At 37.6% G+C, this 23,065-nt stretch overlaps 4 protein-coding genes and 1 long non-coding RNA gene across 5 annotated transcripts; 3 read left to right on the top strand and 2 right to left on the bottom strand.

The window, feature by feature from the left end:
- Positions 1-517: 517 nt before the first annotated feature.
- LOC138898696 (uncharacterized) lies at positions 518-3,096 on the top strand. Its single transcript, XM_070184782.1, has 2 exons — positions 518-1,717; positions 1,840-3,096. The coding sequence occupies exons 1-2, from the start codon at positions 518-520 to the stop codon at positions 3,094-3,096; spliced, it is 2,457 nt and encodes an 818-aa protein (XP_070040883.1).
- A 1,137-nt stretch (positions 3,097-4,233) lies between these two features.
- LOC138898695 (uncharacterized) lies at positions 4,234-5,043 on the top strand. Its single transcript, XM_070184780.1, has one exon. It carries the CDS (start codon positions 4,234-4,236, stop codon positions 5,041-5,043), a length of 810 nt encoding a protein of 269 aa, XP_070040881.1.
- Positions 5,044-13,978: 8,935 nt separating this feature from the next.
- Positions 13,979-14,683, bottom strand: LOC138898694 (uncharacterized). The gene has a single exon (XM_070184779.1). The coding sequence runs from the start codon at positions 14,681-14,683 to the stop codon at positions 13,979-13,981; it is 705 nt and encodes a 234-aa protein (XP_070040880.1).
- Positions 14,684-14,686: 3 nt separating this feature from the next.
- Positions 14,687-16,972, bottom strand: LOC104116035 (uncharacterized). Its single transcript, XM_070184778.1, has 3 exons — positions 16,942-16,972; positions 16,758-16,809; positions 14,687-15,728 (listed from the first exon to the last, which is right to left on the bottom strand). Exons 1-3 carry the CDS (start codon positions 16,970-16,972, stop codon positions 14,687-14,689), a joined length of 1,125 nt encoding a protein of 374 aa, XP_070040879.1.
- A 337-nt stretch (positions 16,973-17,309) lies between these two features.
- Positions 17,310-22,532, top strand: LOC104116034 (uncharacterized). The gene is made up of 3 exons (XR_001973207.3): positions 17,310-17,482; positions 20,327-22,215; positions 22,303-22,532. It is a non-coding gene; the product is annotated as an uncharacterized lncRNA (long non-coding RNA).
- The last annotated feature ends 533 nt before the right edge of the window (positions 22,533-23,065 follow it).

Raw genomic sequence — 23,065 nt, 5'->3', positions numbered from 1 at the left:
AGGCATGCATTAGGGACTCCACAACATCTTGCAAGGTATCGAGCTTAGCACATTTGAAGAACTTGCGACTCGTGCCTATGACATAGAGTTAAGCATGGCCTCCGTTGGAAACGAAAAGCTGCCTATCTATGAGCCTCGCAAAGGGAATGATAAGCAAGAAGTCAGGAAATGGAGCAAGTTTGCACCCAAGTCTGAAAACAAAGAAGCTATGAATGTCAACACATCACATGTGAAGTTCACAACGAAGGTGAGCAAGAAGCAGAGTACGAAAGCCACTTCTTTTCGAGATAAACCAAGTGGAATGTTGACTCTAAAAGAAATGCAGGAGAAGGAGTACCCATTTCTGGATTCTAATGTGCCAACAATCTTTGAAGAACTCCTCGAGTTAAATCTGATTGAACTTCCGGAGATGAAGCGGCCAAATGAAGCTGGTAAAACGAAAGACCTAAATTACTGCAAATACCATTGACTTGTGAGCCACCCTCTAGAGAAGTGCTTTGTCTTCAAGGACAAAGTTATGGACTTGACTTGCAAAAAGAAGATCGTACTTGAAGATGAGAAAGAAAGCGCAAACAAAGTCTCTATCACCTTTGGATCATTCAGTCCGGATGAATTATGTAGTTTTAAAAACAGTAAAGATGAAGAATTACTGGAGGACAACAAAGTTGAAGTTGATCAACCTGATGATGATGAAGGTTGGACGTTGATAACTCGTCGTAGGCGCTATAAAAGGAGCCCATGTAAAGAATCGATAGAACAACCAACAAGGAAAATGGTGGTAAAAAGACCAAGGAAACGGAATCCAGTAAAGTATTTGAAGAAAGCAAAAGTGGAGGTGCGCCACCCTCAAAAGCCACGACATCCAGTGACCTTGGAGGATTTCTTGCCATGTTGGTTCTGCATGAAGATTTTCCGTGATGGTATTAAGGCCTCTTGTTGCAATGCTGATAAAGGGGAAGAAAAGAATGATGGCCTACCGTTGGCACCATCTTCAGAAAATATCATCGAGTCTATTCCTCAAGAAGTTAACGCGTGCGAGGAAAAAGTTACGTTCACAAATGACGATCTTCTACTAGGTGACACTCTTCATAACCGCCCATTGTACCTAGTTGGCTATATGTGTTATGAAAGGGTAAATCGAATTTTGGTTGATGAAGGATCCTCAGTGAATATCTTGCCAATTCGGACTATGAAAGAACTTGGTATTCCCATGAACGAACTCTCGGAAAGTCATGTGATGATCCAAGGATTCAACCAAGGGGGGCAAAGAGCCATAGGTGCGATCAAGTTTGGAATCACCATTGAAGATATGCAATCAAGTGTATGGCTGCATGTGATCGATGCAAAGACTTCATACAATGTCTTGCTTGGAAGGCCTTGGATATATGAGAATAAAGTGGTTCCATCTACCTACCATCAATGTTTGAAATACTACGAGGGTGAAATCGAGAAGAAGATAGTTGCTGATGACGAACCATTCACCGAGGCTGAGTCACACTTCGCCGATGCAAAGTTCTACTTGAAGAACCGCATTGTGAAGAAGCTAAAAGCTAATGATCTCATGAAAATCAAGAATGACGAGCCCACAACTAAAAGAGCTGAGGTGACTGATGGTAAAACCAAAGCTGTTACTGAGGAGGTACAACCTAACTCGAATAAATCCTATAGAGGGGATATTGCGTCTTATGGCAAGAAAGTAACTCCCACGCAGAAGAAGGTGAATCATCTAATCTCCAAACTAACATGCTAAAAGAGTTAACTCTTCCGGTAAAATGACTTGAGGCAGTAAAGTTGTCCTCAAAGCCACTTGTAGGGTTTGTGTCCCAAAATCGTTTGCAGAATGTGGAACTCCCTACAAAGCAAACAGATGAAGGTTTTGATCCTAATGCTTACTGGCTATTTACAAAAGCTGGATACAATCCCAATGAGCTGTCAAAATTAGGGAAGCTCCCATCAGAAGCTGATACGAGGCAATTATGTGAAGGTTTGAGATACAAGCAACCATCAATAGTGCGCATCTCCATAAGAAGGGCAAGCATCAATTATATCACCGTAGAAGATGAATCTGCCGTTTCTAACAAGCCTTCTGTCTTTGATCGACTTGGAAAATCAACTGTGAGAACTTTCGTGTTTGAGAGATTGGGTCCATTAAAGAAGGAAAATAAGTTCCAGAGAAATTATCAAAGCATAAGAACACCTGTTTCGCCTGGAATCCAAAAGACTTCTAAGGATGCCCAAAGTTTGGTTCCTTCTAGAATGAGGCGACAAACAAAAATTGTGGTGTCATGTAAAGACGTATTGAAGATAAAGCCATATACTGTGGTCTATACTAAGGAACGTGATGAAGACGAAGAAAGTGTGGGTTCTTCGTATCATGTTACCGCACAAGACGAGAGCGGTGTTTCATCTATAATGGAGGATGATGAGAAATTGGAGGATGTTTCATCGTGTTATCACATATCCTTCAACGATGGGGACCCTCAAGAAGATGAAGATGCGAAATACGTTCCACCTGAACTTGAAGAAGGGGTGAAGACAACAGTTGATGCCTTAAAAGAAGTTAACCTTGGCACCAATGAAGAACCAAGACCCACCTACCTAAGTAATTTACTAGAAGTTGATGAAGAAAGCACTTATATTGAGTTACTCAAGGAGTTCAGGGATGTCTTTTCTTGGATTTACAAAGAGATGCCTAGCTTGGACCCGAAAGTATCAGTCCATCACCTTGCAGTTAAGAATGGTGCTTGCCCTGTTAAACAAGCTCAAAGGTGCTTTAGGCCGAACTTGGTTCCCTTGATTGAAACCAAAGTTAACAAACTCATCGAAACTAGCTTTATTCATGAAGTTAAATACCCAACATGGGTTTCAAGTATTGTCCTTGTAAGGAAGAAAAATGGCCAGATTCGAGTGTGCATTGACTTCAGGGATCTCAACAATGCGTGTTCGAAAGATGAAGTCTCGCTTCCTATTCCAGAGCTGATGATCGATGTTACTACTGGGTACGAGGCGATTTCATTTATGGACGGTTCATCGGGCTATAACCAAATTCGCATGGCGCTAAAAGATGAAGAGCTTACTGCATTCCGTACCCCCTAGGGTATTTATTGCTACAAGGTAATGCCTTTTGGCTTGAAGAACGCTGGTGCTACTTACCAAAGGGCTATGCCGAATATTTTTGATGATCTTCTCCACAAGAATATTGAATGCTATGTTGAGGACTTGGTGGTAAAATCAAGAGAGAAGAGAGACCACTTGGAAGACTTGATAATGGTGTTTGAGTTGCTCTGGAGGTACCAACTTAGGATGAATCCATTGAAATATGCCTTTGGAGTTACTTCTGGAAAGTTCCTTGGTTTCATTGTCTGACATCGAGGGATCGAAATTGATTAAGCCAAAGTGGATGCCATTTTGAAAATGCCTGAGCCTCAGGATATTCATGAATTGAAAAGTCTGCAAGGAAAGCTATCATACCTTAGAAGATTCATCTCAAACCTAGCTGGGAGGTGCAAACCATTTAGTCGCCTCATGAAGAAAGGTGTTCCCTTCAAGTGGGACCAAGCTTGTAGCAATGCCTTTGAAAGTATCAAAACTTACTTGATGAAGCCTCCAGTTTTGGCAGCCCATATACTTGGAAAGCCGTTGATACTATATATTTCAGCACAAGAAAAGTCTGTTAGAGCACTGTTGGCCCAAGAAAATAGTGAAGGGAAAGAAAACTCCCTTTACTACTTGAGCAAGATGATGACACCAAATGAGATGAATTATTCGCCAATCGAAAAGTTATGTTTGGCGCCAGTCTTCTTAATCCAAAAGTTGAAGCACTACTTTCAAGCTCATGTCGTTCGTTTGGTTTCTAGAGCAAATCCCATCATGTTCGTGATGTCAAAACCTGTCCTTAGTGATCGACTAGCAAGATAGTACCTCTAGTTTCAACAATTTGAAATTGGGTACATCCCTCAAAAGGCTATAAAAGGACAAGCGTTAGCGGACTTCTTGGCAGATCACCCTATACCTAATGATTTGGAGCTAACTGACGAACTACCTAATAAGGACACAATGGTCATTGAAGTTCAATCTCCATGGAAGATGTACGTTGATGGTGTTGCATATCGCGGAGGATCTGGTGTAGTATTTGTCACTTCTTAAGGTGAAGTTCTGCCCTACTCCTTCACCTTGACACAACTCTGCTCCAACAATGTTGCTGAGTATTAAGCATTAATACTTGGGCTTGAAATGGCTGTTGATATGAAGCAATTGCAATTGCAAGTATTTGGTAACTCTCAGTTAGTGGTCAATCAACTTTTAGGTAGTTACGAGGTCAAGAAACCTGAACTACGCCCTTATCATAATTATACTAAGATATTGATGGGATGGATTTGTGATGTGATTATTCAACATGTACCTAGGAAAGAAAGCAAGAAGGCTGATGCTTTAGCTGCCCTAGCTTCATCGCTAACCTTGCCTAATCAAGCACAAGTTACTATCTACCAAAAATGGGTAGTACCACCGCCAAATGAGGGTGAACGTGAAGAAAATAAACTCGAGCATCTTATGGCCGTTTTTGAAGCTGAGAAGGAAGAATGGAGACAACCCATCATCAACTACTTAAGCTATGGGATACTTCCAGAAAATATGAGGAGAAGGACTGAAATCCGTCGTTGTGCACCTCGCTTCCTTTACTACAAAGATACTCTCTACAGAAGGTCATTCGAGGGAGTACTCTTGCGATGCTTATGGGAAGATGAAGCACTCCAAGCTTTGCAAGAAGCACATTCTGGGGTATGTGGGTCACACCAGTCTGGACCAAAGCTCCACTTTCATATAAAAAGGATGGGATATTATTGGCCAACGATGGTAAAAGATTGCTTGGACTACGCTCGAAGATGCAACACTTGCCAATTCCATGCGAATTTTATTCATCAGCCTCCTGAAGTGTTGCACCTGACTGTTGCATCCTGGCCATTTGACGCTTGGGGATTGGATGTTTGGCTGCAACTAACTACTTCTCAAAATGGGCTGAAGATGTGGCTCTTAAGGAAGTAAAGAAGGAAAATGTTGCAAGTTTCATCCGAGTAAACATAATATATCGCTTTGGCATTCCTCATTATATAATAACGGATAATGGCAAGCCATTTGACAATAGGTTGATGAACAAGATTTGTGATCTCTTTGGTTTCAAGTGACGTAACTTTTCTATGTACAATGCTGCCACCAATGGTCTAGCTGAGGCATTCAACAAGACTCTATGCAACTTATTAAAGGAAGTTGTCTCCAAATCCAAACGAGATTGGCATGACCGCATGAAAGAAGCTCTTTGGGCATATAGTACAACTCATTGCACGCCAACACAAGCGACCACTTATGCACTCGTTTATGGAGTCGAAGCCGTCTTACCACTCGAGTGTCAAATGCCTTCATTACGATTAGTTGTTCAAGAAGGGATCACTGATGAAGAAATGCTCGAATTTGATTAGCAGAGTTGGAGGCTCTTGATGAGAAGAGGTTGGAAGCTCAACAGAGTCTTGAATGTTATCAAGCTCGATTATCTCACGCCTTCAATAAAAGAGTTCGCCCGAGATCCTTTCAAGTAGGAGATAAAGTCCTTGCCGTATGAAGACCCATTATTACTTCCCATAAACGTGAAGGAAAGTTTACTTCAAAATGGGATGGGCCATAGGTCGTGCAAGAAGCTTATTCAAGTGGGGCTTACAAGCTGGTTGATGCAGATGGCATGAGAATCAGCCCTATCAATGGCAATTTTTTAAAGAAGTATTATCCTTGAAGTTGCAAACCTCTTTGATGCATGAGCCTAAACTGCATGTTCCTACACTTCTGGCTCGCAAGAGTCTAAACTGTGTATGACCCACCAAAAAAAAAAGAGTCTGCTAGGTTAAAAACCTCAAAAGAGGCGGCCTAGGCAAAAGTTAGGACATATAAAAAAAAAAAAAATTCTGCTAGGTTAAAAACCTCGAAAGAGGCGGCCTAGAAAAAAGTTAGGACATAAAAAAAAAAAAAAAATTACCCATTCTGAACTACGCTATGACTTGATCCTCTTCACTGAGGTACGTAGGCAGCTTAGAGTTTCATTCTGAGTTCAGTCGCATGATTTCAAAATATACATAGTGCCCAAATTATTGTCCGAATGAAGTACGATGGAATGTAATCCATTCAATCAACACTTGAAAATCGAGCTGAAACGCCATCCTCCTGTTGAACTTTGGATCTCATTTGATTTAAAGGGGGCAACCCTCCATGGTACATTGGTATCTTCAATGGGATGATTTTAGGAGGATACCAGGTATTTACATTAAAGTCTAGGGATTCTCTATGTCTTCAGGTTCGCGAAACCTTCAAGTTTGTTTGCCTCCAAGTCCGCCTCCTGCCCTTAAAAAAAAGGAAGAAGAGAGGCGTCAAAAGGGAACAAAAGTATAAGAAGAAAGATTGCTTGGCATAACATTTCAAATTCAGTGATGCTTGAACCAATGATATTTGTGAGAATGGAGCTCTTGAATTTTGATTGATGGCATGTGAAACGTCTTCCGATCTCGAGGCTTCCATACCAAGACATGAAAACTTTGGCGAAGTCGCGCTAATTTAGAACTGTCGGCATATCAAAAACTAAAGTCAATTTCGAAATATTATCTGAAACTGTCCTTAGGGCATTAAATTTTATATTTTGGATATGTTTTAGTTTTCGAAGTTTAATTTTCAATAAATCAAACGGTTCATGATTTCGACATTCCTACATCAAGATACAAAAGTTTTGGTGAAGTCGTGCAAATCTGAAATTGTTAGCATGTCAGATTTTATGTTGAATTTGAAATATTATCTGAAATTATCCTTAATGTATTAAATTTTGAATTTTATATATGGTTTAGAGTTTGAAGTTTTGTTTTTGAAAAATCAAACGGTTCGTTATTCTGATGTACCTACACTGAGATATGAAGTGTTTTGGTGAGACTGTGCAAATCTGAAACTGTCAACGTGTTGGAGTCTAAAGTTGATTTCAAAATATTATTTGGGATGATTCTGAAATTTGTTGATTTCAAATTTTGGATATGTTCTAGACTTTTAGGTCTAGTTTTCAAAAAATTAAACGGTTCATGATTTTGACATGTCTACACCAAGATATGAATTTTTTTGATACGGCTGCACAAATCTAGAATTGACAGCATGGTGCAATATAAAGTTGATTTCAAAATATTGTCTCGGGTGATTCTGAAGTTGTTTGATTGAGAATTTTAGATATATTCTATATTTTGAAGTCTAATTTTAAAGAAATCAAACGATTCATAATTTCAACATTTCTACACCAAGATATGAATTGTTTGGTGAAATTGCGCAAATTTAAATTTGACAGCGTGGTACAATATAAAGTTGGTTTCAAAATATTGTCTAGGGCGATTCTGAAGGTGCTTGATTGCAGATATTGGATATATGTTAGATTTTAAAGTTTAATTCCCATGAAATCAAATGGCTCATATTTTTGACGTTCTCACATTGAGATATGTACTTCCTACCGCAAAGCTACAAAGGTGATGAACAATATTATCTTCAAAGAAAAAGGAGGATGTATCTTCAAATATAGAGAACCTCGAGACATAAACGACAACAATGTTTAAAAGAAAGCCAAGTTCTATTACGTAGATGCCAATGCATCATGCTAAGCAAGCAACTATTGATACTGATCCAAAAACAGGGGGGGGATCAATAAAAATGCGCAATGTAAAGTAAAACATATGGAGTTTTCATTTTCAAGGATAGTCGCAAGTTAACTAAATGCAAGAAAAAAAAATAAGAGGCAAATAAAATACTCTATATAGGCCAATCTAAACACAACTTGTAATTGACCAAGTCTTTAAGGGTGGCCTCTAAGTGTTGTTTCTTCATCTCCACATCGGCCAAGTCATCAGCAGTCGCCAAGGAAACATCAGAACATCTACAGTACTCCTCTTCAGCAGATGAGACTCTAGATTCAATCTCTTCAACCTCTTTCTTGGCAACATCTCGAAGAGCTCTTAACTGTTTCACCTTCTCCTTGGCCTCTTTAAGAGATTGACTAGTGACAGGCAGTTCCTCGACCTTCTCTCCTTTTTCAGTCAAGACAAGATCAAGATGTTCCTTGGCTTTTAAACATGGCTATGATTTTTCAACGTCCCCAACCTTATCAGAAAGAGTTGATTCGTGCCTTGTCATATGAATTGGCAAGATTAAAGAAAGACGCCAATAGGTATTTTAGAGGAGAAATATCCACACCCTTTCCATCCATCTCCTCGAGAATCACTTGGATCTCGAATTGAACAGAAGAAGCATTGTCTGCAGTAGGTCAGAGAGTTTGGTATGAATTTTAGCCCAGGCATTCAAGATGAAATCCTTGCGAAGAGTCAAGACAACCTTTCTTCCGTCAAAGATAGACATCGTTAGTGCTAATCGTTGGTAAAAATTAGGTCCCGATTTTACTCCAAGATTAGGAATGAAAGTCGCCTCTAGGTCCGACTTAGATATCAGAGGTTATTTTCTCGAGTCCAGATTCGCCACAGATTCACTACTATCCTCTGGCTTGCTTTGGTGTGACTCTATCGAAATATGATCACCTTATGGATGCATATAAAAAAAAGATAAACGATTAGTGAAGTTACCTATATGTTATAAGGCAATATGAAAGTTTTAAGCATTACCTATTTAATGATCATCAAAGTCCTTGAAGCATTGCCAATACTGTCAGTAATCTCGACTACACCCAAGTCAGTGTCTCCTTGTTTATTTGATTATGGCTTCACCCGCTTGAAGTTTTGATCGCCATGACTACTATCACTCTCATTTTGGGATGGGCATTTGTTGGAGGTAGGGACAACAGTGCCTAATGGAAAGGAACCCTCATGGACTTGATGGGCCTGAGAAGGTCCTTTCTTTTTTTGAGCTTCTTTATATGGAGGTCCCTTGATGTCGCGTGGTGCAACCACTTTGGATTTCAAATACTACAAAAAAAATTAGAATTAGCTACGAACGCCGTCACTGATCTGTTGCTAAATCACCCGTAGCTAGCAGAATTTCTTGATAATCCGTCGCTAATCCGTCGCTAAATGATATTAGCGACGGATATTTCTGTTTAGCTACAGAATTTGTCCATCGCTAAAACCAGTTTTTCTAGTAGTGAAAGTAGGAGGTTTGTCCTCCTTGTTATGCTCTTGAGGCGTGATCTCTAAAGGTGCAACAGTGATTGGCCCAACAAAAGTCACCAAAGATTCTAAATGATATTCAAGAAAGCTCCCATGTACTCTTGTTCACTAGGATCTGTACTCTGACGAAAATAGCTTTTTTGCTGTAGATATAGTCGGGGGAAAGGTCGCCCTCACGTTGGTGAAATTTTGTGACACACAAATTTGCCAAAATCTGAGTCCTTCTTCTAATGAGGCGCTACGAAGGTCATTTTTCAAAATACCAGGACTCGTCTGATAAAATCCAAATTGATGGCTGAATCTATATGGACTATATGGTTCAAGAACGAAAGAGTTTCCATACCTCAAAGGAAAATAATTAAAACAGATACTCATAAAATAATTGACTTTTGGTTCCGATGCTTTATCATTATCCTCAAAATAGTAAGGTTCGGACCCCTCCGGCATAGTAGAAGTCCAAGATGCATTATCCGCTTGATGAATGCGTTTTCTTGCATTTGTATCATCCAAATACCTTGCAGCACCTTCTTCAGAATACGCCACCATCAATGGAACATATGGTCCTTAGCCCATAGTGTGTCCTGAAGTAGTGAGCAAACCAACCGTATACATAATGAATGGGAAAAGAGATTTTGATATGCTCAAGCTGCGAGGATTTAGAGATCTTGTTTAAACCATAATAGATGCTCGCTAGAACTGGGATTGCAAGGCTAAATTTCCATCCATATGCCATCATGCTCGCAGTTTTAAAGGTCTTGGGTCGAATGAAATCTCCATCTTGAGAGGGAAATACAAATGCACACAACCAACAAGATAAAAATGTTGCCAGATACATGCCTTCTCTCTTTTCATGTTGAACCCCAAGATTAGCAAACATCGTCTCATCCGTGCTATACCATACAACTACTTATGGTATAGCTCCAGTGGGGTTGTGCGTCGACTTCAAATGGGTAGAAAGGTTATTGAGTGCCAAGTTGACGGGCAGCTCCATGATGTCCCATAGAAGCATAAATCCATCACGGCATATAGATGATCAAATGCTCCAATAACATATAAGAGGATAAATCCCTCGCAACATACAGACAGACAAATCCACATCAATATATAGACAGATAAATCCATATCAATACATAGAAGATTAAACCCATGATAGCATATAGAAGGAAAAAAATTCTTAATCGCATATAGAAATTTGCCTAAAGCACAAAGGACTAGAATCTTCTCATCCTTTTGTCAATTGTCGTTGACTTAATATTTACAAATCTTTTTTTTTCTTTCGCTTATGCAGTTTTGAAGAGATGGTTCACTTTAGAGACTACACATCTCCATCCTCCAAATGCAAGTATCTCATAATTGTTGCTACGAATGGGGGAGGGAAGGGAGGGGGATGGTATAACCAAGTTGTTGACTTACCCTCCACTAGTTGGTCGATATTCAAATTTGTGGCCTCCTCTGTAGAATTTTCTCCATTGGTAGATTGAACTTTAGAGCACAACCAAAAACCAACCAAAATGTGGTCCCTTCAGACTCTTTACCAACGAAAACTCAATATCGCGAGTACCTTTCCTTGCCTGGGACGGCGTATGATTCAAAGGGAGATACGTTGGGGAGATACTTTGAGAATTGACGGTGAATATCATCACATCCCAGGATATTGGGAATGGGCTGAGGACATACTTGGTAGAAGTCAACGGGCTTTGGAGACAATAAGAATTTATGATGCCGTCTTGCTTCTTTATTTACATATGATTGAAATTCAAACATCTTGCGAACCTTTTTGAAGCTTGGTGTCCCACAACAAATACTTTACTAACATCAGCCGGGGAACTATCGATATCTCTTTGGTATTTACATACGATTGGTGGTTTACCTATTGGAGGTTCTCCCTACGAAGAAGTTGTGCCCGAAGCTATCAAACTCACAAGTGTTAATGAGAAGAATGAAAGATTTACTCCTCGAGCATGTGGATACCTGTTTATCGCCTTTAACCATCTTCAAGAAGGGGAGAGTCATGATCCAAAGGTCTTATTTAGCAAGTGGATTGAATTTTGGTGCAAGAGAGACTTGAGATATAAACTTGCTCTAGCAAGGAGGGAGAAAAAATCTACCCATTTGAAGTCGACACACAACTCCACTGGAGCTATACCATAAGTAGTTGCATGGTCTAGCGCGGATGAGACAATGTTTGCTAATGTTGGGGTTCGGCATGAAAAGAGGGAAGGCGCGTATCTGGCAACATTCTTATCTTGTTGGTTGTGTGCATTTGTAATTCTCTCTCAAGATGGCGATTTCATTCGACCCGAGACCTTTTAAACAACAAGCATGATGGCATGGATTTATCCTTCTATATTTTGATTTGGATTTGTCCGTCTATATGGTGATGAGGATTCGTCCATCTATATGTTGATATGGATTTATCCGTTTATATGTTGATGTGGATTTGTCCGTCTATATATTGCGAGGGATTTATCCTCCTATATGTTGTTAGAGCATTTGATCATCTATATGCCGTGATGGATTTATCCTTCTATGGGACGCCATGGAGTTACCCGTCAACTTGGCACTCAACGACCTTTTTTTTTGGCCTACAAAAGAGAAAATAACAACAAAGGAAGAGAAGCACAATAAAAAAAAAAAAAAATTATCTTCGCGTCAATGCTTCCGAATCTACAAAACTAGACTCAATATGACTTGCAATTACTGCGAATGGATGCCTACAATTGGAGAGCAAGAGTCTATTTATATAAGTGTCGAAAGAGGGCTGTTGCAAATTACTGCCGATGTGGGATGGGAATTATAATCAGACACCTTTCCGGAGTCGCCTTGTTGGCGGCGGCGAAATGGGCAATCCATAATAGACTTGAATAGGACGTCGGTCTAGTTTTGCCCGTCTTAGTCTATTTATCCAATAAGGGAGTGAAGTCTCATTTTTTATTGTTAAGACAAACGTGGATCCAATTGTGAAATGGTTCAACAAAACTTGAAACAACACAGTGCTATTACAATAATGACTAATGTTGCTTTTCTCGTAACTAGAAAAGTTTGGCACCATTTTGAAGTCTTACGTGGATACAAAAAAAGATACCAAAAGTTATTATTAGACGTGGCAATAATTTGTGTTCTCCACGTCACCATTTGATGTGCTATAAGATGTTAGTTATTATCTCTTTTGGCATATGTAAGGTGTATCCCATAATCAAGTTAATACTTCAAGCCTAGTCACCAAAGGTTCAATACCCCGTCAAGTCTTGAAGTAGAGAGCGTTCGTAGGCAATTAATATTTTATTAAATTTATAAGAAATTTGAATTTAATCCCAAGTTAAACATATATTAGTCCAAATGAATGTTATGTGCTAATATGATTGGATTAATTACTTGAGTCCAATAAATATTGACTAGGCTAGCCCATTTAGATGGGCTACAAATGATGAGCCCATTTCATTAGGCCCAATATATCATCTTCCTAGAAGTCCAGTTTGGTGCCACGTGTCGAATGACGTGGCACGGCAAGTCAAACAGAAGAGCCAATAGGATCATGCCACGTGTTAAAAATGACAAGGCATGTCAAGTCACATTAAAAGACCAATGAAATCGTACCACATGTACAAGTGACATGTTCTGGCCAATCAAATTGCAGCCTTGTCACTCTTCAATTTGATTGGTCAGAAAGAGTTTGTTCTTATCATAACTCTTCCCTCCCACAACTATAAATATGGGTCTTCATAACTCAGAAAAGACACCAGAAGTTATAACAAGAAGCAAGAAAGAGCTCGTGGATCGAACGCCGCAAATTTCTCTACAAGTTTCAAGCAATCAAGTTCAAGTTCAAGAAATCAAGTTCAAACTCAAGAAGAAGAACAAATCAAGGTTCAAAGAATACTAGTTCAAATCAAAGTTCGTGCTAGTTAAATTCAAGATCATCATTCGTGGCAACAAATATAGATTCAAGATCAAGCTCAAAGGCCCTTGAATTTATTTATTGTTGAAATGAAGAATCAGAGGAATCATAGAGATTATAACACTCAAATATTTGAAATAAAATATTACAATTGTTGCAATATTTTTCGGTCTGATTTTATTTTCTCGACGCAATTTATTGTCTACAGCTACACTTTGAAAAAATTAAATGTGTAAGATAATTTTCATGGTTAGAAAGTGTGTAACATCGATTTGGTGCATAACTTAGGGGTAACTTATGTACTTTGCCTATTTTTTATATTAATATTTCAAGTAAAAAATACATACATAGTTACCTATAGTTTAATACTAATAAGTATAGTTAACTATAATAATATGTGTCATTTATTTGTTGGTTTGTTTAAGTTTTTACCCAAGAATGGTCTTTAGTTGCCAATTCATCCAGACGGAGGCGCTGAAGTAGTATAAAGTTGGTATTTAAGTAAGAACACCAAGCCAAAATTTAGGGAGGAAAAGGGGTTTGCCCATTACACTTTTATCGGACGACCCCAAAAGACGGCCATCCTATCATAGGAAAAACACACACAGATAGCTCACATAAAACGAAATTCCGCTAGTTTAGGGTTACAATTATGTCTGCATGTGGAACTGGGGTCGCGGAGGAGGGTAACAAGGATGAATTGAAGGTTGAGGATCAAAGGCGGATCCAGAATTTAGGGGTTATCGGTATCAACCTAATCGATGTGATGAACTCGAGCGTCGATTCGGGACTTCGGGGTATATAGACAAATAGATCAAACGAAAGAAAATATAATAACTATAACTAATTGACGCAAAGCATAAAACTTCCAATAATATTTTTAATATCATACACAATCTATTTACAATTGTCCTCGACGAGCTTTCATATTTTGAAAACGATCAATAATGACATCATTACTTATATTTGCAAATACATCACGCTCTATGTAACAAATTAAACAATCATTTAAATATTGATCACCCATGTTGTTCCTCTCTTCATTCTTTATCTGCTTCATGGATGAGAATGCTCTCTCCATAGTTGCGGTAGCAACAGGTAAAATCAGAGTTAACTTCACAAATAAATAAACATACGAATAAGTCTCCACAAGATTTGTCTCAATCAATACTTTTGCCAAATCACTAATTCCTTGCAAGTAGGAGAACTTGGGATTGCCAACTCGCACATGAATTATGAAAGTATCTAGTTGATAGCTCAAGTCTCGAATGTGTACTTCATCAAATTCATTTGGGTAACATTTTGCTAAAGTCATTATTCTACCTTTATCAAAATTAGTAAAGGAATTGGCTGGATTCAAACTAGCCATCCCAAGAAGCAAATCGCTACTCACTATATCAAAACGGCCATTAAGCTCTTGAAGTTGCACATCAATTACAGCATAAAAGATATCAACACGCAAGTGATGTGAATAACAAATACCAGAAAACTTACGCTTCGACTTTCCAGGAAAATATGATTCATCCATCTTGGGAATCATAATATCATGCATATGACAAAATGAGGAAACATCATCTAGCAAAGATTCCCATCCAGTTTCCCTCATATCTTACAATCTTTTCTTTGTAATATTAAGAAACTCCACGGCATTAACAATATCTTGATCTCTCTTTTGTAGGATCTTGTTCAACTCATTTGACATTGCCAAAACTTTCAATATCAAGTGAAACATAAAAACAAATTTGAATGTTATTATCTCACTCAAAAGATATTTTGCTTGATTTCTCTCATTTGAGGTAGAACCTTCATATTCAATCACTTCAAGCACACAAATAATAGATGAGAAAATAATAATAATAATAATAATAAAGTTATCTAATGTTTTAAAATGTGATCCCCAACGAGTATCACCTGATCTTTGAAGCCCGCATTCTTGATTTAGTCCTCGCCCGGTATGAATTTCACCGGACTCAAGTAATTGCTCCAGTTTTTCAGCTTGAATATGGCGAAGCAAATCTCTGCGCTTAAAAGATACTCCAATGATATTCAACACATTAGTAACATGACAAAAGAAGTCTTCGACATCCAAATGCTTTTTAGACATAATTATAAGTGCTAATTGCAATTGATAAGCAAAACAATGAATGTTATATGCCGATGAGCTGTCTTTCATAATCAAAATCTTAAGACCACTTATCTCTCCCCTTATGTTACTAGCTCCATCATAACCTTGTTCGCGTATTTGAGACGGACTTAGTAAGTGGTCCGAAAGCAAAGAGTAGATTGCTTCCTTCAATGAGCATGCCGATGTATCACTAACATGGACAAGACCAACAAATCGCTCTACCACTTCACCATTTTTATCAACATAAAACAAAACAAGAGCCATTTGTTCTTTGTGTGAGATATCTTTAACCTTATCAACTAATATATCAAAATAATCTCCATTCAAGTCTCCAATTATAGCCTTTAATATTTCTTTTGCACAAGCATTAATAGTATCCTTTTGGATCATAGGGCAAGTCAAAGCATCATTTTGTGGAGCATTTTCTAATATTACTTTTCCCACATCCGGATGCTTGTCCCCATGCCATCGTAAGAATCCTAGAAAGAGGCCTTGATTTGTTGAAGATTCACTTTCGTCATGGCCCCTAAAAGGCAATCCATACAACAATAGAAGTCTTGCCACATCAATTGATGCTTCTAAACGGATTCAATACTCACTTTTCAACTTCTCTGAGTGCTTATTAAAAACAACTTGAATTGATTGATGATGATTTGATAAATCTAGCATCTTCTTGAAACATTTATCATGGACACTATTAACATCACCAACATGTAAACGCAATCTTTCAAGACCCTTATTCCAAGCCCTAAAACTATTTTTTGTATAAAATTCACCCGCACTTTCATGAATAAATTTATTTTTGAACAAATAATAACATAAACAAAATGCCGCATCTTTCTTCACACTATACTCCAACCATTTAGAAAATTGACTATTGAACCAACTTGGAACAAATTGACACATTCTTCCTCCTATTTGAGTTTTGGGAAATTGATGCTTGGAAGGTTGACAAGGACCTTGTTGAATGTAATGTTTTCTTACTTCATCTCGTATTCTAGGGTTATAGTCATCAATAGGTATTCTTTCTCCTGGTTCGCCTTTAAGTGACCCCAAATCGAGTTCATTTATAAGATAGGAATGATTGGCATTCACTTGGACCAAGGATTGACAACTAGGACTTGGTTGAGAATGGTCCAACTTCGTGATAAATTTATCCATCTCAATCAATTCCTATAAAATAGAAGTTCATTCCAGTGAGAAATATAGAATAATTTCTACCAGGTCATACCATCAATAAGTTTAGTTATTTTAAATTCTACAGTAAAACCATTTAAGAGGCATTTGATTTTCAAACACAACCAATGAAATACATAACAAAAAAATTAAAATAGTGACAATAAAGTTTAGCAAGAACACTAATATCCAACTAAATACAAAACAAAAACATAGCAAGAACATATATTTGATGGGAAAAAAATAGCCACATAGGGTTAAGAAATAAACATGAGGAGGTGAGGATTGAGGAAACTTTACAATGGTGGACGTAGTGCAATGACTAGTGAGCAATGAAGGTGTGAAGTATTCACAAAGGTAAAGCAAAATAAATGCTTACAGTAACAGTCTAACAGAGAAGTAAGAAGCAGAAGTAGTGGCATGAATGAAGGCTGAAACAACGAGAATTGGAGAAAAGGAAAGGGAAAAGTGGACTTGGGGAATTGGGGCATTGTTTTACCTTTAATTATAAGAGAATATTCTATAAAGAGTACTTTTATTATTATTTTATCTTATTTGTTTACACTTAAACAAACAAACAGAAAAGTAAAACATTTACTATAAAATATGGAAGAGTGTGTTGTGTAGTGTACTTAATTTCCTTAAACAAACAAAAAGAAAAGTAAAATATTTACTATAAAATATAGAAGAGTGTGTGTATAGTGTACTTAATTTTCTTAAATTGTAATTGAATGTAAGCCAAAAATTTATTTGCTCCGCTTAGATTCGAACTCTTGCCTTGCTGAACGAAAAAGCAGACCTTTGCCACTAGCACCTTTGCCACTTTTGTTCTACGGGTGACACTTTAAATATATATCCTATTTCTTATACTTATTTACATATATACATAAGGTTTTTGCCGAAACTTGCGGGTGGCGTACCACCTCGAACCATGTACATAGATCCGCCCCCGTTGAGGATGGAGACCAAAATGGGAAGGAAGAGTCGTCCGGATCACTAAAAGGGAAGGAGGAAGAGTCGTCCGGGTATGATTCGGATGATTGGATGACGTGGCCAAATAAGGACGTCTTTATCAAGTACTATCAACAGCTTCACGAGAGCGATGTATGTTCATTACTACCATTCCTTTTAATTGCTTATTCCATCACTTATTTATCTTTTATTTTTGATGATGATGGTGTTCGGGTGAGATTGCTCCTAACTCTATTCCACTAAGAACTTACTACCTCTATCTCCAACTAGTATCGGATAACTCTACCGGGTAACCCTGCCCACAAGGTTAAAGAAAAATTTAGTAGCTTAACAAACGCCAACTTAATTTGTGCATATTTGACTTGTAAAAATACTACGCCTTAAATTTTGATACTTGTTGTAACTAACTTCTTGTTTATTCCTCAAAATTTAACTAATAACTTATATATACTGGAAGCAATTAAAGTGAAAAACAAAGAGAGAGGGAGAGAGAGAAGAGGATACAAGTTCCGAGAACATCTTTTATACAATTCAAAGTTACTCTGCAAGGCATCCTTGTGTTTCCCCAATCAAATAGATGCTTATATAAACAGTACAACTTGTTTCAATATAATCTTCTATTTTACTATTAGTGAGGATTAGCAAAAGAAAGTTGTATAAGTTGTTTTATTTGCTGTTTGCTGGGGATGAGTTTGGTGTAATAGTTATAATGTGTGAAAAATAAGAAGAGTACTGGAATTACTAGTGTAGTTTAGTTAGTGTCTATATCTCTGTGTGAATAACATGAATCAATCCCGTTTCTAATATGCATATTTTTCTATACATGGCTCAAGAAGATATGGAATTTTATGTGCAAACACTTAATATCGCATTCCTCCTTTTTGGGTTATTCAACATCTATGCGCGGTCAAGCTGGTTCAGGTCCCCTATTTTTTCATGGGTTGGGAGGGGATGGTGGACATTGTAGCTTTTTGACATCTGTGGATTTCAGATTGCTTTTTTCCTGTATGACATGTGTATAACCTGATGATGTGTATAGAATATCTAATAAAACTGCATGTTTGGCGTACTTAGTTCTGAGGCACTGCACTGTATGAAGTAGGATGGTGGATCTTTTTCAGTTTTTGCAAGAGCACTTCTTGAACAGGCATTAGAAAGGGCCTAATTGCATTTTGACCTTCTGTTAAGTGCAAGGCACCTTACTTGGCTGTATGTAATTTTGGTTTCACGTCTTCTGTTAGGTCTTTAGGCATAAAATTGACTGATATTTTTGAGTTAAGCCTAAGAAGAAGAAGCGGAGGTTTTATTCTGAAGCTCGTGGGAAGGTCAAAGCATGATTTGGAGTGTACGTTTGGCCTCCTTTCTCTTGAGTTGAACACCTAACTAGTAAAAACTAAATAAGGAAATAAATATCATGCCTAATTTCTCTGCAGAATCTGGTGGTCTCTTTCCCTTCTCTTTGTTTTTCATCTATCACGTCCACCTCTTTGTTTTTCTCTTTTTTTGTTGTTCTCAGATCAGTGTGTCCGAGTGAACTTGTATGCACCTGGACTATTTTTCTCCTCGTGTCTTGTTTTTCTTGCATTTTACAGGTAGATGGCCCAAAAATTGATTTTAGAGATGGAACTAGAGTTAGTACTCTTTTGTTGGATGTTCGAAGTTCCTTGTGCTTTCCTATTCAGCTGTATATTTTCGCTGTAATCAACAAAACTCCAAGCTAATGGTAATACCAATACACAAAGCATTAACTTGGAATTTTCCTAAATGAATGGGAAAAGGAATTCAATACTTGCTGGACTGGAAGTTGCAAAAATTACATGTTTACAGTTCGTCTAAGATATGGTTTGGGTTTGAAGCGAAAATGATTTATGGTTTTTGTAGGCTTTTTCTGTTGGTATGTAAATATGTTTTTATCACCAGCCAAGTATTCACCGGGGGCGGACACGAGTTAATGTTAAGTGCAGTCATCCGACGCTACTTCCTCGGAAATGTTTTAGTAAATAAACATATATAATGCAAAAGCAGAAGCAAAAGAAAATTGTATATAAAGAAAACAAAATGACACTGCTCCTCACAAGGAGCTCCTGGGAGAAGACGTAGGGCATGGGATGTTGCTCCCTTAGCTCTTATGTGGACCATACGGAGAAAGAGAAATTGGAGAGAAATTGATGGAGTAGAGAAACATTTTAGAAATTGGAGGAATAGCTTCTTTTCCCTTACTTAGTTTTGGTGCACTTACGAGGTTCCCATATGTATAGATGATTGGGTCTCTTATTTAGAAACCATGTCTTTGTGTATGGTTTTCTTCGATCTTTTTGGTATACTTATTGTATACGGGCATGTTTTGGCATTAAAAAAAAAAAAAAAAGGAGCTCGTGGGTTCGGTGGTGAAGCGCCTCATTTCTGCGAGCATGTTCGAGGTTTTGAATCTCAGTAAAAAAAATTAAATTTGAGCCTTTATCTGCGTATAAAAAAGAGATGTCAACGAGGCTTGAACTTCATACCTTTTACGAAGGAACAACTAATAAGTGAAGCCAGAATCCATTTGGTCACCGATACTCTGATAACAAATTATTTGAATTATTCTGGAACGGGAATATTCAACAAACTTGAAACCAATATGATCTGAATTGTGCTAAATGGTGTTCATTTTTCACTTCTTTCTGTATCGACACCGCTTACAAAAATTACCTACCTACACCACTGCTATCCACTACAATTGGCGGTATTTTTTGTGTGACAACTGAAATTTTGGAGAATCATAACAACTTCCCTTTCACCCTCTTGTGTATATGACAGGATCTGCTCCATGAAAACACATCCTATTGTGGTAAGTTTTCAACTATCAAGTTTGTGATTAAATTTTACTCTCTTTGTTCAAATCACTCAGAATTCAATTGCTGAATTATGCCCTAAAATATTAACCTATTTACTCTGTTGCAGTGCTCATCTGATTATTTTTATGCATCTTAATAGGGTTTTGAGTTTGATGAACACCCTGGGCCGTGCATGTTTGCTCCCATCTACCCCATAATAGGATTTGAACGTAATCCAAGTTCGTGGACAAGATCAAGGGTTATGCTTCAACTAGTGTACTTGCTCGCGCTTTGCGCGATCAAAAAAAATTAAAATAAACATGTAAGTTTTTTAAAAGAAGACCACAGTCTATAATAATCAGTTAAGCTTGCTATTACATAAAAACATCATTTATTTATCCCTAAATATAACTTGATCAATAATCAACTAAGCAGCTTAAAAGAAAAAAACACTATTTAAATTATGATCCCCATAGAGCTCATGCAACAAATTCCTACGAGATATCATTGTGACTACAATTTAAACTTAGAATCCACACTTCATCCCTTGTACGTACTAAAAGGACAAAACTGACAGTAAATGCAACATGAAATATTTGTATAAAAAAATAAAAAATAAACCATTACAGTGAAAGGAAGAAATGACAAAAAAGAAATTATGAAACGTCTCTAGCATCTTCATAATGTTTATTCCACTGCCATCTTCCCATAACATGATAGTAATACCTGTTTTATAAAACTATTTTGAAAATAGCAAATGAAGAGGTGAACCAATTCTCAAATTGCTCATATACAATATAATAACTTGCTCTAAGGTCCTTTGAATATGTCACTACGTTCTTCTTCTAAAAGAATTTGCCAAAGAATATATGGATGAATAAAACCGGATAAAGTAATTTCATAGAACTCAGAGTTCTTGTAGAAGCCAAGATCATTCTAGCTAGCAATCTCATCCACAACTTGATCAAGATTCCTATTTGGTTTCATAACCTAGAAACAGAAAAATAGGGAAATCATGCCAAATGTTGACATTAAAAGTAGAGTCGGGGAGATCAAGAGTTGATTCAGAAAAAGATATACCACATTATCAAATACAATATACATTATATATCCACTATTAGAGTAGAAAAAGAGACTTTACAACAAAGGTAATTATTATAACATTAGTATATTACCGTGATTATTAGCTTTGCAACATTATAAATGATCTTGAGTCTTTCTCTTATCTTGTATTAGTCACTTTTAGACTTTTTGGATAAGGTAATAACAAAATAAGAAAAATGCAAACAAACAAAAAAGAGAGAAAAGATCCAAAGTTTTTCTGGTCTAAAAGATGTGTCATTTCACTTCTCCTAAGAGTATGATATATAAATATACGACCCCAGTGCCTTCTCCACAAATATATTAGTAACTTTTAGAGACTAAAAATTACAAAGTTTTAAAGATTTTTATTCATTAAATGCTCAGATATAAAGGGAATAACGGTTAAGGAAGGTCAATGTTATGAAATATCAAATTAATCTACTTTATTCAATAAATGTACTATTCTTATTTGTGGGTCACGTGCTCACATGCACTAAAGTGAAAGTGGACAGCTGCTTTGTATCAAAAGGAGATAAAGAGTTTTGGTCAATGTGACCAAGCTTTTGTGCAGACCAAAGCTTCAATTTCTCTTTCCTTGTCTCTTCTTCTTCATCTTCAACTTTCTCGGTCATGGAGTCTGGTTTCAAACAACCAGCTCCAACACCCCCCCTCAAGTTGGAGGGGGGTGTAACCACACCCAACTTGCCAATAATGGAGTTGTGTGCGGGTCCTGCTAAGGGTTTAGTAAAAATGTCAGCCACCTGAGAACGTGAAGGAATGTAAGAAAGAGAGATGATTCCGGCCAGAAATTGTTGTCGGACAAAGTGACAATCTAACTCCACATGCTTGGTACGCTCATGAAAAACTGGATTTTTCGCTATGTGAATGGCGGCCTGACTGTCGGAGAAGAGATCTATTGGCAATGGAGGGGAAATCGAAAGATCAGTCAATAGACAAACTAACCAGGTAACCTCTGCTGTGACTCTCTGCATAGATCTATACTCTGCTTCAGCAGAGGATAATGACACTGATGTTTGTTTCTTTAATTTCAAGGAAACAGGAGAACCCCCAAAGCTGATGAAGAACCCGCTAATGGACTTGCGAGATTGAGGACAAGATTCCCAATCGGAATCACAGAAAGCAAGGAGCTGATAATTAGGCTTTGAATTCAGAAAAAGCCCTAATCCTGGGTCCTTGAGGAGATACCCGAGGCAATGAAATGTAGCATCTAAATGGGGTTGACGGGGTATTTGCATGAATTGGCTAAGATGTTGCACCGCAAAGGATAAGTCCGGCCTGGTGTGTGTTAGAAAATTCAACTTTCCTAACAACCGACGATAATAAGTGGGATCTTGGAGCAAAGTCCGTGCCTCTGCTCGCAATTTCTGAGTAGGATTCAAAGGAGAAGAAACCGGGTGCATGCTCATGCAATCAAATTTAGACAAGAGATCTAAGGTAAAACGCCTTTGAGTCAAAATTATTCCATGTGCTTCCCTTATAATCTCAAATCCCAAAAAATAATGTGCATCTCCTAGGTCCTTTATTTTAAATTCAGAGTGAAGGAAAGGTTTGAGGTCTGCCTGCTCAGTAGGGTCATCCCCTGTGATTAGAATATCATCAACGTAAACTGCAACTATGGTAATCATTCCTGCTGATTGTTTAAAAAATAAGGAATAATCATTTAAAGAATGTGAATATCCTTTAAAATTTAGGAGTGCAGTGAGCCTTGCATACCACTGCCTTGAGGTTTGCCGTAGTCCATATAGTGATTTTTTCAAAAGATAGACATGATTGGGTGAAGGTGGTGTTGTCCCTG

Source organism: Nicotiana tomentosiformis, chromosome 9, assembly GCF_000390325.3.
Source record: "Nicotiana tomentosiformis chromosome 9, ASM39032v3, whole genome shotgun sequence".
NCBI lineage: Eukaryota > Viridiplantae > Streptophyta > Magnoliopsida > Solanales > Solanaceae > Nicotiana > Nicotiana tomentosiformis.
This window is presented reverse-complemented; position numbering and strand designations above follow the sequence as displayed.

Bases quoted from the DNA above. Each gene is read 5' to 3' on its own strand.
- LOC104116035 (XM_070184778.1), bottom strand. From the start codon at position 16,972: ATGTTTTACTTTTCTGTTTGTTTGTTTAAGT. The intron at 16,810-16,941 runs GTAAACAAATAA...TCGTTGTTTCAG, and splicing joins TTCTGTTTGTTTGTTTAAGT to CCTTCATTCATGCCACTACT. The intron at 15,729-16,757 runs GTAAGCATTTAT...ATTGCCTTTTAG, and splicing joins TTCTCTGTTAGACTGTTACT to GGGCCATGACGAAAGTGAAT.
- LOC138898695 (XM_070184780.1), top strand. From the start codon at position 4,234: ATGGCTGTTGATATGAAGCAATTGCAATTGCAAGTATTTGGTAACTCT.
- LOC138898696 (XM_070184782.1), top strand. From the start codon at position 518: ATGGACTTGACTTGCAAAAAGAAGATCGTACTTGAAGATGAGAAAGAA. The intron at 1,718-1,839 runs GTGAATCATCTA...AATCGTTTGCAG, and splicing joins TAACTCCCACGCAGAAGAAG to AATGTGGAACTCCCTACAAA.
- LOC138898694 (XM_070184779.1), bottom strand. From the start codon at position 14,683: ATGAGGGAAACTGGATGGGAATCTTTGCTAGATGATGTTTCCTCATTT.